The following is a 17,683-nucleotide window of genomic DNA, read 5'->3' as shown; positions in this document are numbered from 1 at the left end:
TGCCATTGGAAGGCATTGTGCCCTGAAGCACAATTCTTCAGGTGGTTCCCTATTCTGCTGGGAGGGAAGGACTGAGTAGTAAGTTGTTGCAGGCCTTAAAAGGGAATAGCATACTAGCCTCCATATACATCCAGCCAGCTCTGGGAGGAGGTAGAGTACTTCACATCACTCAGCTACAATCTGAGCAGTTGCACAAGGGTGCATCGGAGTCTTATTCCTCTATGTAGCACATTGAACCAGGGCACAGTCTAGCTCAGGCAGAAGGAAAAGACTGGTGGTTGTAAAGGAGGCAGCTTCTTTTTACACACTATTGTCCAATAAACACAGCATCAGAGTGGGAGGAAAGGGCCCACAGGAAGAAGTCTCTGAGGGTGTTCTGGGCAGCATTAGTTTGTTTGCCAGTACTGATGCCACTGGGGTCAGCGAATGGAGATGAGGGGGTTAGAAATTCTGCTATTGTGATTCTCTGGTGGGCTTAGCTTGCGGGGAGTGTTGCCCTCCTGATCTTTGTGTTTGAATTTAGCATCATGTGCTCTCTTCAGTCATGCCCTGTAATGCATGCATAACATAACAGCATGTTACATTCAAAAATGAGAGGCAGCCAGAATCACCTATCATTCCCACCCACGTCCTGTTCTCAAGGACCCACTCTTCTCCAGCTGTAACCACACGCTTTCATGCCAATGCATCTGTGAGTTGAAATTCTGTTGAACCCTGGGCTTCCTTATTGCCATTGATCCTCAGATCCTGTGATTTAGTGCATTATAGATACAGATGTGCAATGTTTGGGCCGGAACTTTTCAGGAGTGGTCAGAGCTGAGGTTTTGATCTGGCTCCATCTGTTTTTTTTTTTAACTACTTTTTTGGTGCCCCTATCATTTCTGCACCCAATTTTCCCTGTAATTAGCTGTGAAATTCCAAGACTCTCTATCACGAATTAAATTCACGCAGTATATATTTGCCAGCGCATGCAGTGTTTATTTTTAAACAGTGCCAAAAGTGTTTATAGATAGAAACAACAGGACAACCCATAATTAAATAACTGTTTCTGCTACATCTGCTATTTAGCAACTTGAAGGAAAATAATTTCCCAAGCACAAACAGGAATGGTCAAGAAAGCTCTCAAGTTTTGGGCCCATTATTACCATATAAAACAACATATTAGTTGCTTAGCTACCAATCATAAAAGGAGCCCAATTAAAAATGAAAGGATCTTAACTAGCTGCACAGAATATAAAAGTGAAAAGTTAAAAGCTGTCAGGTGGTTAGTGGAGAGAATACCGAACAGTGATTGACAAACTGGGCTTTGCTCTGCTTCAAATTTGGCTTTGATTCAATAAATGATTGACACGCTCGTGTCGTCTGAAATAGTGTATTGTGCTTTGGAGAGGCTATTTAGCAGCCCGTTGATTGACAAGTTGCTAAAATTGTCCCATGGACAGAGGTAACCAAACAGAGCTATATTTTGACAGGTAATTTTTTTTACCTGCATTTACTATACAGTTTGTATGAAAAGCAGAAGTAGATGGAGGCCCACAAAAGTGTCAATCAATTTCCACAAAAATGTCTCCATTCTTAATATTGTTTCGCAGAATTAGAATACTCTGATCCCATAAAAGTCTTTTGCTTTTTATGGGAGATATTTTTTTTAATTGAGCTGATCAAACTTTTTGAAAAATATGGACGATGTACCCGCAAATCTCAGGAGTATCTATCCTATAAGAAGGGTGCTCTGCTACCTGCAAAGCAATAAAGGATTATGTCATGCAAAGTATATTCCCAAACTAACCCTAGAGTAGGTTAGCACAACTAAAATCACAAACTGTGCACTCATCAGTTCTGATCAGTTTAGTGGGATGAGATCAGTTGGATCTGGAGTGTTGAGGATTCAGTAGATGTCACTTGCATTGTTTCCTCTAAAACATTTCTGGTCCTGTACGTGATGGTAGAAGTAACTTTGCCATGAGAGAGATACAGCAGTGACAAGTCCCTCATAAATGGCTGTTGCTTTTTGAAGAGGCATAGGGTATGTCTACATGGTATGTCTCGTGGGCTTGGGCTGCAGGTCGTTCAAGCTTGGGTTGCAGCCTGGGCTCAGGGACCCTTTCCTTTATGGGATTCCAGTGCTCAGACTTCAAGCCCAAATGTGTACACCGCAGTTTTACAAACCCACAGCCTGAGTCATGTGAGCCCAAGTCAGCTGATGCAGGCTACAGTGTAGACATACCCATAGAAGACTTGACTGCCCATGCCCATTAAAAATGCCCTAGAATTTTTTTTTTGCAGGCATAAGGGCATTACCCCTAATGTTTTGGCCCAAAGCCTTGTTTGGATGACGACAGTCTGTGTCTGTTTTATTGGGTAAGGTATTCTTTACTTCCTGTTCTAAACCGTCATGTGCTATTGTGACGTGCTGTTACATGGCTGCTGCACTCCACCCCAGAGGAAGCTGCACTTTAGTAGAGGGTCAACGTGATAGATGTAAATAATACAGAGAATTGTCATTCAAAGAATCAATTAATGAAGCTTGCAACATGGTTTTTTTTATTTCCATGTTGATGAAATAGTGGCCCTATTTGTCAATATATTGCTGCCATCTTTATTTTCTGCATAAAATGCCTCAATTTTCTCATAAGGTGGCACTCTTATGTTTTTCCTCATCATCATTTTTGTAATGGGACTGCTCAGTGCACCAGAAACAGTCTTACAGGACTGCAGGCTAGGAATATGTTGCTTCATTCAACTATATAACAGATGGGGGGAGGAGGGAACTTCCACTAACTAACTAGAAAGTAAGGGTCCACCCCATAATACTCTGAGGAACCCAGTTAACCCCTTAATGACCACTTTCCTACAGAAATGTTCTCCAAAAATGCAAGATTATTATTAAATTTATGATTCACAACCCTGCAATGACAGACATAAGAAACTTATAGATTTCATGGGATTGGTTCTGATCACACTTACACTAGTATAAATCAGGAGTAACTCCATTTAAACCAATAGAATTCCAATTTGGCCTAGGTGAGAGCAGATTCAGGCCTTACGCAAACAGCAGGTATTGTATAACTGCTGCAGTACCTTTATATCTCAAACCACTGGAATTCTGCCTTTTGTGTTCATTATAAAGGTTTCCATTTGCCACTGTCAGAGGCCACTCCCTCTTTCACATGATATGTCTGTTATTTGCCAGCATTGTTAGCAGCTATTTGGTTTGTTTATGGCTGTGAGAGAGAGACAGTAGCAAACACCCCTGGCATGTTGGGAATTGAAAATAGGCCAAATTATTTACATGGGATATGGTTGAAGGAGCAGTCATTAGAGAGTATCAGGGGGTAGCCATGTTAGTCTGTATCTACAAAAACAACAAAAAGTCTGGTGGCACCTTAAAGATTAACAGATTTATTTGGGCATAAGCTTTCGTGAGTAAAAACCTCACTTCTTCGGATGCATAGAGTCATTGCATAGAGTCATTAGAGAGACAATCCATTGCAGTTAGGAATCCTGAAATGCGACCATAGTTCTTCATATGTGGGGTGAGGGGTTGTAGGGCTTAATTAATTAGCCCTTTAAAAGTGTTTTGAGATCCTTGGATGGGTGGGACTGTAAAAATACAATTATTGTCACTGTCTTCAATGCGGCTGTGCAGGGGGCTAGTCAGAGCCCATAGCTTGTGCAGTAGATTGTGTTGACTGACACTACCTATAGACAGGCTTTATAGTGGACTGTAAATTTGCTTATCCAAAGCTTACTACATGATGACCATAATCATGAATAGATGTAGGGAGCAGCATTATATAGAACTCCTACCTGATGTGAGGCCATAGATCACTGGAAGGATGTTCTCATAAACAAAGAAATGGAAGCTATGGCACCCTTGTCCTCCACTGTAGACTATTAGGAAATAACACATTTTATCTTCATTGTTCAACTCTGCCTCTCTTCTTTCTCCATCCTCTAGGGCTTGGTAGCCACCCGTCGTGCTTCAGAACAATGAGGATACAAGAACTGGTTCAGTCATTTTGGGTAATTTCTTTGGGAAGTGGACATTACTGAGGGTCATATCCGCAGCAGGTATAAATCAGTGTATCATCATTGAAGCCCATAGAGCTACAAAAATTTACACCAGCAGAGGATCTGACATTCATGATTGCTTGGAGTTAAAGGCCACTTGGACTACCCATGCACACGTAGGCCCAGATTGTCAAAGGTATTTAGGCTCCTAACTTCTATTGAAATCAGTGGACGTTGGAAGCCTACCTCTGAAGATCTGGGCCTAAGGTACTACTTGTCAGGTGTCCATTTGTAATGGAGATTTGATCCTGGCTTTTCTGTGGGAAGTAAAATGGATAGTGATTGAGTCAGAGAACTGGGAGTCAGGATTTGTATTCATGCTCTGCTGCTTGTTAATTGCCAGTCAGCAATCTTTTGGCCCACTGTACTTGAGTTTGCCCTTTTATAAAATTTATAAAATTCCATCACAGCAGTATTGCAAGGTTTAATTTACTTGGATATGAGATATTTGGATGAAAACAAGAATTAATTCAGGGAAGTCCAGTGGCCTGCATTATAGAGGAAGTCAGACTAGATGATCACAATCATCTCTTCTGGCCTCTTAATCTGTGAACCTCTGAAAACAGCTCTAGAAGTGCAGTTGTTTCTATTGAATTCAGTGGGGTTATCCAGGGGCAGAATTTTGCCAAAGGTTTGTTCTGACATAGAATGAAAACATTTCCTTCAAAGAAAGTGGCCCTTGTCCACTCCACCTCTTCCCCCAAATGTCCCTGAAGCTTCTCACTAGAGAAGAATGTCTCAAAAGAGATTATTGCTGTTCCTTTATTTAAAACAGACTTTGTCTCTTGCTACAACAATAGATTTTCAAAAAAGTTACATTTCAATTAAAATCACATTAAATGTTTTGTTCCTTTTGAGGGCATTAGTATTTCAGTTAAGGTTTCTCTGTGTTGTTTACTTACCTAATGTGCTTTGTATGTGTAAACTGTACTTGTCCATATATCTTTTCTTGACATATCAAAAAACAAAAAATCCCATGGCTCAGTGGGGGACATGGTGTGGCAAAGTTGAGAATTTCAGATTCTTAGAGTATTTAGCAGCTCACCTTTCTCACAACCATTATCATAGGATATTAAATGCATTAGAGAGTAACAACATAATTTTAGCCAAAAACCTCTCACATATAAATAATTCCAATAGCCAGTATAATTCTCTACTCTAACTATAAATAATAGTAATAATAAATAATAATAGCAATAAAAGAAAGAAGAGGCTTACTCTGCACAAGAACAATTCATTTATGCTGTAATGGATAGTATATGTCCCAATACCATGGTGATTCTGTGCTTTATAATTAAATTACTCAGATAGCTAGGAGGATTTGCTTACTTCTCCACATCAGCAGTGTTAGAGCTATTTTTATAAGTAATTTCTGCCCTGAAAATCTATACCTTAGCTCTGCACTATATTCAGGACTAGCAGCTGGGTGACATTTATTCCACCCAGTTCAAAGTCTCTTGCAGATGTTTATCTGGTTTCATCAACTCCGTAATATATTTTCCTACTTTATTGGCTTTCTCTTTTTTGGATGGCCCTTTCAATCTTTGATCGAATGAGAGAAATACATTAGCAAAGAGGCCCTAGTAACACAATTACTGGTCCTTGTAAGTGGCCTCACATCTTCTGCTCCCACCTGGCTATTCAGTGCATCCAGCTGTTTGGCCTCTGTAAGTGTCATGCTCTCTGTGGGAAAACTGCTTCTTCTTTTCTCCTTTGTTGCCTTTCTGAGGAGATGCAACCTCACTCCTCTGGCTATGGACAGGCTTACAAGCAGGATTGTGGACAGCTTATGGACACAGGATTCTCTCACTAAATATGACCTTTAGGAACAAAAGGCCAGACTCATCCCTGGTGTAACTCTAGTCACATCGATGGAGTTGAACCAGAAATCAGTCTGGCTCAAGGTACTCACAGCCTGTGGACTTCAGACTGGTCCAGGGGAACATGTGTCTCAGAGGTCCTGTGAGCATGGACATACACTTTTTCAGTTTTGTTTGTTTTGTTTTGTTTTTGTCAAAACCTCCCCAAAAAAATACAGTTTTCAGTTTTTTGATGAAAATGAAAAAATAATTGTTTTCAGCAAAACATATTTAAGTGGGAGGGGAACCATTTAGCAGACAGTTTTAATTAATTGTTATTATTTAGAAGATATCAACAATGTTCTTGGCATTTTGCTGACAAATGAGATGACATCTTTACCCTAATGAGCATGTAGTATAAGGGCTCGATCCAAAGTTCACTGAATCAGAACATTGGGTAGTTTTAGAGCAGGCTCTACTTCAGACATAGAAAAAAAGAGATCAGACCAATTAATACAGGATATGTCAATATGATTGAGAGATGTTAAAATGTGGCAATGCTTATTTCAGAAGTTGTTTGCAGTGTTGTTGTAGCTGTGTTGGTCCCAGCACATTGGAGAGATAAGATGGGTGAGGTAATATCTTTTATTGGACCAACTTCTGTCCAACAGAAGACAGACAAACTTTCAAGCTCACGTAGATCCTGAAGAAGAACTCTGTGTAAGCTTGAAAGCTTGTTGGGCCAGTAACAGATATTACCTTACCCATCTTGTCTCTCTATTTCTGACGCATGTTTTTAAAAGATATTTGTGCAATTTAAAACAAGAAAAATCTTACCCCTAAACTGAGTTCTTCCAAGTCAACTTTCAGCTTGGAGTACATTTTTGAGGCGGAATTATAAATGCAGTAAAAGGGTTGTGATAGTAAAAAAAAAAAATACATGGTGACCCTTATGTATAGTCCTGAGTGATACTTTAGCTGATGATATTGTAATGAAAGATAAACCACAGATGCAAGGGCTGAAGGAGGTAGCTGCAGCTAGAGCTGTGCTAATCACTGTTTTAAATTCTCATTACTTGGACATGAAAAAGATTCCTTTTGCAGTTAGATTAAAGTTCAAACTGAAATGACTTCTTTGCAACCAAAGGGTGAATCCTTCAGGTAAAGATTAGGTGGCAAAGGGCTTTGGAAATGCTGCCTGCTGTTACAATAGGCATAAATTATTAGCAGTATCAGGATTTTTTTTCCCATAGAGTGAAAGTCGCCTGTCCCCACACAATGCTGGTGCAATTGAGCTTTGTGCAGGCAACTGCCTGGAAGGAAGGGAATGGAATTTACCACCAAGGCTGCTATTCCAGCCTAGGGTAGGAATAGAGGCAGCTGTCCATCTGCTTCCCTTAAATGTGTCTTCTGGACCCTGGGATGCATGTAAGCAAAGCTCTAGTGACATTTCTCTGAGTCCAACTGAAATGCTCCCCTCATTGTGTGGTGTCCATGGAGTCACAGTCACTCCACCTGTGTCCGTCTGCCAGGAGTCAGTCCTACGTGGGCCCTCAGGAACTGAGTGACGGCCAGTCAGGATGTGTTATGTAAGTGTGTATAAAAGCCTTCCAGACTGGAAAAATGTATATGTAGTTACCACCATTGCACCCAGCACTGTGATAGGACCAGATTGTGATACCCTTACTCACAAAGAGTAGGGTGCTACATATTAAATATTCCCACTGACATCAGTGTGACTACATATGATATAAGCTAGTATCTGAGGTGAGCAAGGGTGCCACAGTGTGGCTTTTAATTTGCATCTGAAAATGACCCATGTAGACCTGGAACTGGTCATTGCCATGCACAATTACCACTACTATGCATAAATGAGTTATGCAGTTGTGTGCATTCTTTTGAGAAATCAGGCCAAAATCTCATTACAACAGAAGGACATCTTAGGAACATAGAATTTGCCATCCCAGATCGGACTACTGTCAAATCTGTCAAATCCGTATCCAACAAAAGAAGGGGAAAACCTCCAATAATGCATCCAGTATATCGCCATAAATTAGGAAAGAAAAAATCTTCCTGACCCCTTTAGGGATTCACATTATGCCCTGAAGCATGAAATTGGATTATTTTTCTTTGAGCATGCATAACTGCTACTGCCATAACTGGTCATAACATCTTGCCTGTACAGGAAAGAGAAATATTATTCTGTAACGTAATAAAAATAGATATAATTCAATAGTGCTTCAGAATCAATTGCCACATTTCCAAGGTAAACATTAAACACCCATTAAAACTATTCCATCAGATAAGCCAAGATAGCATCCGGTGCTATCTGTTCATTTTATTCTCCTAACTTTCATTGCTAAGTGTGCAAAAATGCTTTCAGCAAATATTATGGTTTCTTTCTGTGTTGAGAGAGATGCTAAATGACCTTCTCCAACTTCATTATAAACAACAGAAGGAGTGAGTCCACAGATGCTACACAGTGTCAGGTCTATTCAAAATTATAAACGGATTCTGGCCAGTGTATAAAAATGGACACCAGATTTTGCTTGCTTTTTCCCTCTTCTTCATAATCCCATCCTAGTTCCCTCTTGAAAGGCATTCTGTTCTATCAGCCATAATGACATCTGCTGGTGGAGACAGGAAGCCATAAATCTGTAGGTTTCCTCTCAACCAAGCCTTGTTAATGCTCCCATTTATCACTGAGGATAAGGTGCCATCTCACTAGTGCTGTGCTCAGAAGTCCATCTTCTCAATTTCCCTTTCCCTAGGGAGTAACCATTTAAAACAGTGACTTTCTCATCTTACATCTTGTGACCTAAAAAGTCACTGCAGATGCAAATACCATACCCAGTTTGTAGCACTTGGATGTAAGCCATTGCCTGTGGAGAACAATAGCCTCTACTTGCTGATCCAAGACTACACCAAATCATTGCTCTAGTTAAACCTCGTGTTTGTGCCTTTTAAAGTACTACATAAGCAGTGGACTCTGGGTGAGAGAGAAATTCAAAACAGAGTGTATTCTTCCCCAAAATATTGCTTATCAAAATGTAAAGAAATGACAAAATAGGCAGTAAATAGTGACTTGCTGTTAAAAAGCTTTTAATACAATATTCCTTTAAAGAGACACAGGAGAAGTAAGCAAAAAACTCTGATCAGATACATAATGTCTTTCATCTCAGATGCATGACCAGGAGAAGATGGGGCTAGAAAGGGGTGATAAGAACTCTCAGATGTGGAACTGAGGCACAAAACTTTAAGTGCTCAAGGGCACAAATTCAGCCAGTGTGAATGGTGAAAACAGAATCCTGGTTCCCTGAGTCATATTCCACTGCTTAAACCAGTAGAATAACTTTCAATGCTTCATCCTATGAGTAATATAATGTGAGACCCGTCTTCAAGGGAAAATAAAAATATAGCTGCATGTTGGATTCTCCAGCATCTTACATCCCGCGTTTACACCGGTGCAAAGTGAATGCAGACTCGACCAAGTCATTCTCACACATGGCAGAATAGTACACTGGCTGAGCACAGATGTAAGTGGCTAAGCGAGATGTAAGGCCGCCTGGAGAATCAGGCCCATTATCTTAGAGTTAAGTAATATTTTGACTGACTGGCCACGGGTCATGAGTGCTGCTTTCCTACCATTTCAGTTATGAAAGAGTTGTGTTATAGGGAAGCGGAAAAATTAGCACATTGCAGTAGCTCTGAGTTTTTTCATTGTTTAAACTAGGCATTTATTTGTAACATGAATATTTTAAACTGCTGATAAAAAGATTTCCAGAGCATTAAGGGGGACGGTGGCAAATTAAATTAAGGGGACATTTTCATAGACATAAAATCATATTTGGTCACTAAATACAAAGGTCGTTTCGGGGCTTTCCTTTAGGAAACTCATTACCTTCCTGAACAGCAGGGCTGGCATTTCCAGTGTCCACTGAATACGAGCTATAATTGAGCAACCAATGGTAATGCAGCTTAAAGGATCCTAAAGTAAGAGATTAGTTTTTGTGGGATATTAATGACTCACGTTGGAGCATATAGAAATCAAGGCGAAAATACAAACAAACAAAACCCCTATTATTGATATGCCCCATGATAAAATATAGGTATTAAACTACAGTGAAATCCACTTATAAGAATTACTGTTAAAAGAATAAGAATCTATTCTCTGTGTCCCAAACCATTTTCAAAGACTGCATGGTGTTAACAGCGGCTATTATAAAAGAGACACTGTGAAACGAATAAACCAGACATGCTTTCATGTATCAGATTCATTGTTTGAAATTCTTCAGTGCCCTTCTGTCCCTACCCTGACCATGGTTTGGAAGTTGTCTAACAAGAGCAGGCTGTGATTTACACCCAAATTGTGAGGATAGGGGAGTAGAGGGGGGGGGGGAAGGGAGGGAATGTTGGGTGGGGACAGATTACAGGATCCACAAACCCAGAATAAAGAGAGTGAATTAGAATAGTGCTGGGCCAACTCTGTTTTTAGGATCACTGTTTTTCTTGGTACGTACTCATTATTTTTATTAATTATTATTATTAGAAATGGACTCAAAACAAAACCCTGGACCACTCCTGGACTTTTGGAAAGTTTATATCTGAATCTGAACAATGAGTCCTGGACCCGTCTCTAATTATTATTGTTACTATTGCGCTTGTTAGCTTTAAAAGAGTCATTGGAAACTAATGTAAGAATATAACACTTATTAAAAGCCTTAATTCTTCACTGCCTTGCATCTTGTGTAGGCATTTACACCCATTCTTGTGTTCTGGGAGCACACCCACCTAATATTCTGACTTGGTACACCCCCCACTACCACTCTGATCTGGATGGAGTTTTACACACACACTTTACACTAGTGTAAACCAGTGCTTTTCGACCTTTCTAGACTTCTGTACCCCTTTCAGGATTCTGATTTGTCTTGCGTACCCCAAGTTTCACCTCACTTAAAAACTAGCTGCTTACAAAATCAGACATAAAAATATAAAAGTGTCACAGCACATTATTACTGGCATTGCTTACTTTCTCATTTTATCTTTATGGAATTTTAGTTTGTGCTGACTTTGCTAGTGCTTTTTATGTAGCCTGTTGTAAAACTAGGCATATATCTAGATGAGTTGATGTACCCCCTGGAAGACCTGTGTGTACCCCCAGTGGTACGTGTACCCTTGGTTGAGAACCACTGGTGTAAACGACGACATAAAGGTGCAGGATGCTGGAAAATGCTGCATAATATTTTGTTTAATACTTTATTCTTATATCATTTCCCCAGTGTAGCTAAATGTCACCTCTTCTAAAGGTCCCAGGCTGGTTCTTCTTCTAATGCCAGGAGTTCCCCATTAATATACTTGCCAATATACCAATGTGTGCCACAGTTTGCTTTTTACACAGCTTTCTTCACACAAAAGACTTTCCAGAGGGAGAGGGTGGGCTGGGGGCAGAGAAAAGGAACAAAGCTTCACAGAGTTTGTGTACAACTGTAGCCTGCACCTACCACTTTAGCAAGTCAGTCGTCAGTGGGAACTTGTCAGCAACCTAGTTTCAAAAGTGAGACTAAAGAGAGAACTTTATCATGTATCCTCCTTCCTAACAGGGGGGGAGAAAATCTAAAGAGGAAATGACAGGACTTCCAAATAATCAAAGCGAGAGGTTTAATACGAGACTACAGAAAAGCAGGGAGCCTCTGAAAGTGCCCTGATCAGAAACGAGCCGGGGTCAGAAACTTCACTGATCAGAAACTTACTTGGGCATGAACAAGACTGAAAAACTTTAGGGGAGGTGGGTACAGGTAGGCTGGCTGGCACTCAGGAGCTCCAGGGGCTGGGTTTGTCGGTGTCTCGGTGCATACGTTTCTTTTTTGCTTGGGATCAGCAAGCCCTGTCTCTTTAATAAACTGACTGCCTTCTGTCTGCTTGGAGTAAATTTCATCCTGTCATCAGGTCGCGGAGGAGGAGTTTGTTAATGTTCAGTTTGCTCAGTGGATCGATGTTTGCTGGCATCGCCTCGCCCTGCCTGTGTATGTGTATGTGTATGTGTGTGTGTGTATGTGTGTGAATACCAGATTTCCTTCCATCCAAAGCCTCTCTGTCCTCTTCCATATCACTCACAGCCTGGCATCTGACAGCAACAAACCTGCAGCTTTCTGCACACACACGCACACACACACACACACACACGCACCAATCCGCCATACAGATCTACCAGGAGGAGGAGGAGGAAAGGAGAGGAAAGGGAGGAAGCAGCAAGCCCCACAATCTTTCCAGAGCTGCCTTTTTAATATATACATGTCTATTTTGTTATTTATTTATTACTATTTTCTGGCACTGTGGGTTCCTTTCATTTGCTCCTGATCTTGGATGTTTGACTCAAAGCAAAGCAAGTGTTGCAACAGTTAAATAATAACCTAGATCTCTGTAAAATAAAATAAAAACCAAACGGGTTCCTATCAGTTAAGTGCAAAGAAGGGGGGGGGAGGCTTGGCTGGAGGGGGTGTTGGGGGAACCAGCTGAGAGAGAGCCAGAGAAAGCTAGAGAAACAAGACACACGAGCTTCCCAGGGTTCTTGGATCTGGGGGCAGAAGTGAGATTGGAGAAAGTAGAGCGATGCCAAGGAGGAAACAGCAGGCACCCAAGCGGGCTGCAGGTAAGGAGAAGCCATCCACTTACACAGCCTCTGTGTCTCTTCACTTCTTTGAATCCTAACCTCCTCTTTTTTATTACTATCATTTAGGGTCACCCGTGATTTTCTGAGCCGGATCTGCCCCCCTCCCTCCCCCGCAACTCTAACAATATTGAATCAGTTTCTTTCCTTATTGCCAGGAAGATCTTTACTCTGAAATTGACGATCCGTGTGATGTTCCCCTCCACCCGCCTGTGTCTAGTGAACCCTCTTCTTTTTCTCTCTTCTCCACTCCAACTCGTGTTCTTTAGCTGTAATCCTTTCCTTGTTAAACTTCCCCCCACCCCAACTTTCTTCCACTCGATTTCCCTTCTCCCTCCTCCCCACTCGCCCCCTCCTTTGATGGTTCTTGCATTGCTTCCTTATTCGCCTTTTTTTTTTTTTTTGGATGGTAGTTTTGTTTTTAAATGCACGTTCGGTATTTTTAAAATATTGTCTTTCGCCCTGTTTCTGGTGCAATTCTGGACGTGTGTGTGTATGTGTGTGTGTGCGCGCGCGCCTGAAATAGTACAGGGACTGTCTCTTGTTGATGAACCCGGTGGTGAAGTTCAGCCTTTGATCATCGGTGGTGAAAACTGCAACAGGAAATAAAATTAAACATTCTGACTGTTAGAAGACAATCCACATTTTCAAATCAAATTCCTCTTTTGTGTTGCCCCCGGGGTTACACATTCGCAAATGCCAAGTGGGGTTTGCAAATATTTTGTAAAGAGGAAAATAGTTTGCAACTTTGGAAGTGGGTTTTTTTTTTTTAATTTGTGGAGAGATTTGTGTTGTTTTTTTTAATTTTTCAAGCCAGTAAAAAGAAACAGACCAATGGGCCTGTACAGTAAATCTCTTCAAAGAGTTTTCTTTTAGGCTGCTTAATTGCTTTATATTATTTAAATTGTGTTCTGGGGCTTTGTTTCTGGGAAGTGCAATATGGAAGTTCATTTTTCTTCTGCCAGACCCACCCACTGAAAAATCAGCTTTCCAGTTGATTGCCAGCTTTGATTTGACATTTGATTGATCACCTGTCATCTTGCTGCCTTTGATCTATTCATTCTTGATACATATCAATAAATCACTCACCATGGTAACCCAAGTGCCAGTGACGTAAGTCTTGCCCTCTAGATTCTCTTAGCCAGAAATGCACAATTATTATCTTGTTTGATTTTTAATGTTTCTGTGTGTGTATGTCCTGTCTTTAGCTGGATTAGTGCTTTAAAGGAAAGCTAAGTTTTGTTTTGTTTATGAGTTAGGGATCGTCAGCTAATTCTCCCCTCCACACACCCACACTTTGAATACCCCTAGATTTAGTAGATTATTATATCTAAAGACAAAATGTATGGGCAAGTTTAGTGACACACTTGAATAAACTTTGAAAAGTAGCATTTGGGGCTTATTTAAAGGTAAATGTTAATTTTGGAGTCCTGGGACATAGGAAACTTATATAAACTCATCACAGATCTTACCTTCTGCTTTATTTACACCAATTTAGGACACTAGTATGTAGACAAAGTCTTCTGGGGCATACCCATGCACCTAAGCAGAAGGTCGGTATATTTAGTTGACAAGGAGAGATCCCCTTTAACTACAAAAAGGTAGTTAATACAGGAACATATCTATTAAAAAGAGCTCTGTGCCCATTCATTATTATTGTTTTTATTCACAAAGAAAGCGTCTAGCACTGGATGAGGCATTAACATTTTCAACTTGTAGGATAGCTTCCTCCCATCACCCCACCCTCCACATACACACATCCGCTGATGATCTCAATGTTAGAATTGTTTCCTTTTTCTTTTGTTAGTGTTGTGAGTCTTCATTTCATTTTGTGTTCAAAGTAGAATTTCAGGTCAGAGTATGTGTACAGTACAAGCATGTTGGGGGAGAGGTAGCTTTGTTGGTTTATGGAAACAGACGCTTTAGAGTAAGTAAATCATTATAGATAATGTCCATGTTGTCATCTACCAAGATTTCCCTGTTGGAGACCCAGCAAGATATGCTGTTGCCCTGAAAATAACTTCATTACTATTATTATTATTTTGTTTATTATTATACTTGTAAAGACTCTTAATAATAGGCAGTAATTTTAATTACCATAATAACTAGGGCATGTCTCATTCAGTAATCTTATTATAAAAAGTGCACTGGTTCTCAGAGTTGCACTTCTTTGATTATATTTGTCCTCAGATCAATGTTGTTTCAGATGTGCAAAATACTGGACATTTAACGATAATCCAGTTGCACCCAACATGGCAGGTTTTTATACTTACAATAGTTCTCCTGCTTTGAACGTGTGTGCGTGTGTGTGTGATTTCGAAGAGCACACTTGCCTGTTGTATATAGTTCTCAAAACTAACTTTCATTTTTGTGACTAGTATTGAGGTTCTGTTTCGTCTGGTAAAACAAACAAGGTGACACTAGACAGGATGTGCAACAGAAAACGAATCGCTTATCAAGGCAGATGCCAACGTTCCTTTTTTACGTCTCTGATTTGAAGGATTTAAAAAATGTATATTTTTTAATTTTCACATTTTAGTTTTTGTACCTTCCACAAGTTCCAGGGCATTGGCTGCACTTATTTTGTCTTGGTGGTGGTAGAGATGTTGAAGAAAAGTTTGCAACTTCTAGCTTCTTTAGGTAGTTAACCTCCCAGGGAAGAAAAATGATAAGCCTTATGATTCTGGACATGTCTGCTTTTGTCATTGCTTAAAATTAAATACTATGCACAACTGTAAATAATTACTACCATGCACTGACTTTGAAAGCAGGTTTCTAGTTTGATTAATGAATAATGTAAAGGTTAGAGAGAACAAGCAAGTGAATCAGAAGTGAAGTCCTGCTGCTAGATGAAAATCTATCTAGAGAAATATACATGGCAATTTTGTCCTTTTCTATTATTAATTTTGAGCCCTGTGTTCCTAAGAAATATATTACAGTGTTGTAATGAAACAAGTTATTGTAATTAGATAAATGGGACACTATTTATGTTTGATTATTAGGTCTTTTTGGTCTCAATTTATGGTTTTAAAAATACTTTTTTTCACATCAACAAAGGAACTATGATCTTTCTATAGCTGACTCTTAGCATCATTCTTTTTCACTATGATTTGGATCTCTCTTAAAGCAGATGTTTAAATTTCTTTATACCAGTACCCAATATTATGTCATATTTTTATTGACAATTATATATTATGTTTGTATTGTACTTTTTATCCCAGTAGATCCCAAAAGGCTTTACAGATAATGGGCCCAATTCTCCTCTCACACCAGTGTAAATCATGAATAACTCTACTGACGTGAATGGAGTTGCAATTGTGTAGAACTCTCATGAGTAAGAGAAGAATCAGGCCTTGAATGTACTTCACCCATCACTGAAATGCAGCCACCTCTGGGGCAGAACCTAGGTAGTGATTCTGCACCAATGATAGTAGACAACAGAAGGGTATGGGAGCAAACTAGAACTGCCATTTTGATGCTATTTTTATTCCTATGGATATGAAATAGCTTTCAAACACAATTTCACTGGATTATACTCTGCTTTCCCCCTGCAGCTTCTTTAAATGTGCATATTTTATTTTGTGATCGTGAATTTCTAGTTCGCTGCTTAGTGATAGTGAAGAAGAATTTGGACTTACCATCTTTTTGTGCTGAAATTTTGTCATTGTTTCTTTCATTCTCTTTCTGTTGGCTTTGATAGGCTATCTGAGAACCAAAGCTCCTGAAAAGTACAGCAGAAACAGCTCCCAGCCACATTTATTTTGTTTATCGAAGCTGGAGATGCATAATGCAGATTTTGTTTTCGTGAAAGTCCTTGTGTGGCAATAAACACAAGACTGTTAGCAATCATTACTTAAAAGTTGCAATTTGCACCTTAATAGTACAGGTTATTTAAATAGAAATGTATTCAGCAGGGGAAACCCTGCACTCTTCAGTGGGTTAAACTAGATAATATGTTAGATCTGATTCTCGAGAAATATGTACATGTAAGCCAGCAGGGTTGTTTTATTTTTAATGTTACATTTATCCTTTATTAAGCAGCTAATAGAAGCAGGTTCCAAGCAAATGGGACTGAATGGAACTGTGGGAATCGCAGAGTCGCTTTGTTTTAACATCCTCCAGAAAAGCAAGTGCACATCAAAAACCTCTAAATATCTCATGCCTCGGAAGGAACCTTCAGTTACTCTGCACATTATGACACTGACAGATGACAAAAAAGCAAAGATGTTCACAAACAAGAGGAGGCTTCACCGTTCTGATTAATTAAATGATTTCCAGAATAGGTATTTCCTCAGCTACCCGTCCACCAAATTAGCCACCTCTGTTCTGGAATTGAGCTGCTAAGTGATTCCTTCCCCCACATCCCCACACTCCACGTTAAAACCCAGGACTGAATGGGACAGGAGTCGGTGAGCGAGGTTCTTTGGCCTGCAATGTGCTAGATGATCACGATGATCCCTTCTGGCCTTAAAGTCCATGAGTCTATGAGTCTGACTCAAAAGTTCATTTGTTTCAGTTGTTCATTGATTTCATTTTTAATCTGCCATATCAGGACACAATTGGCCCCCAGAGAAAGATTAGAACTAACAAGGAATTCAGACACTGCCATTGTAATCTGAAAGACAATTCCATCAGTAATTGGGATCTATGCTTTTAAAATATTTTAAAAAAAATATTTTAAATTATTTTGCCTAACTGGTTCTACTCTTCCATGCCCTGTAATCTCAAGGCCATATAATTAAAAGCAGCTGGATTTTGCCACTGCCTCCCGTTGCTTTTCCCTTCTGACTCAGTTTCCCATTAGCAGCACCAATCTCAAATAACCGCTTCCATAGACCAAGTCCCTGGGGTGCCAACTCACCACCATAGAGTTGCTGTGATTCTTTCCGCCCTTGCTTTACTTCACATCCAAAGAGCACAACACTCCAAAGAGCAATCCAGACTCCTCCCCTCCCTGCCCCCCGCACCCTACCCCTCAATGCTGTCAGTTGCTGTGGCTGCAGCTCCCAACTTAGCAGCAGCAGCAAAGGGAATGGAACCATACTCTATCAATTACAGTTGGAACCAGATGCTAAACACCTATTGTGTTAAGCTATTGTACAGACCATAAGAGCTCAAATGTAAAAAAAAAAAAAAAAAAAAA

At 40.0% G+C, this 17,683-nt stretch overlaps 1 protein-coding gene across 1 annotated transcript in view; it reads left to right on the top strand.

Moving 5' to 3' along the window:
• Positions 1-11,944: 11,944 nt before the first annotated feature.
• TSHZ2 (teashirt zinc finger homeobox 2) overlaps positions 11,945-17,683 on the top strand; it is a 262,545-nt gene continuing 256,806 nt past the window's right edge. The window contains exon 1 of the mRNA XM_034788033.1: positions 11,945-12,522. Coding sequence (XP_034643924.1) covers positions 12,483-12,522 — 40 coding nt within the window. The 5' untranslated portion in view covers positions 11,945-12,482. The remainder of the gene's footprint in view (positions 12,523-17,683) is intronic.

Source organism: Trachemys scripta, chromosome 12 (genome assembly GCF_013100865.1).
Source record: "Trachemys scripta elegans isolate TJP31775 chromosome 12, CAS_Tse_1.0, whole genome shotgun sequence".
In the NCBI taxonomy this organism is placed as follows: domain Eukaryota; kingdom Metazoa; phylum Chordata; order Testudines; family Emydidae; genus Trachemys; species Trachemys scripta.
The sequence above is the reverse complement of the archived record's forward strand: the minus strand, read 5'-3'. Positions and strand labels throughout refer to the sequence as shown.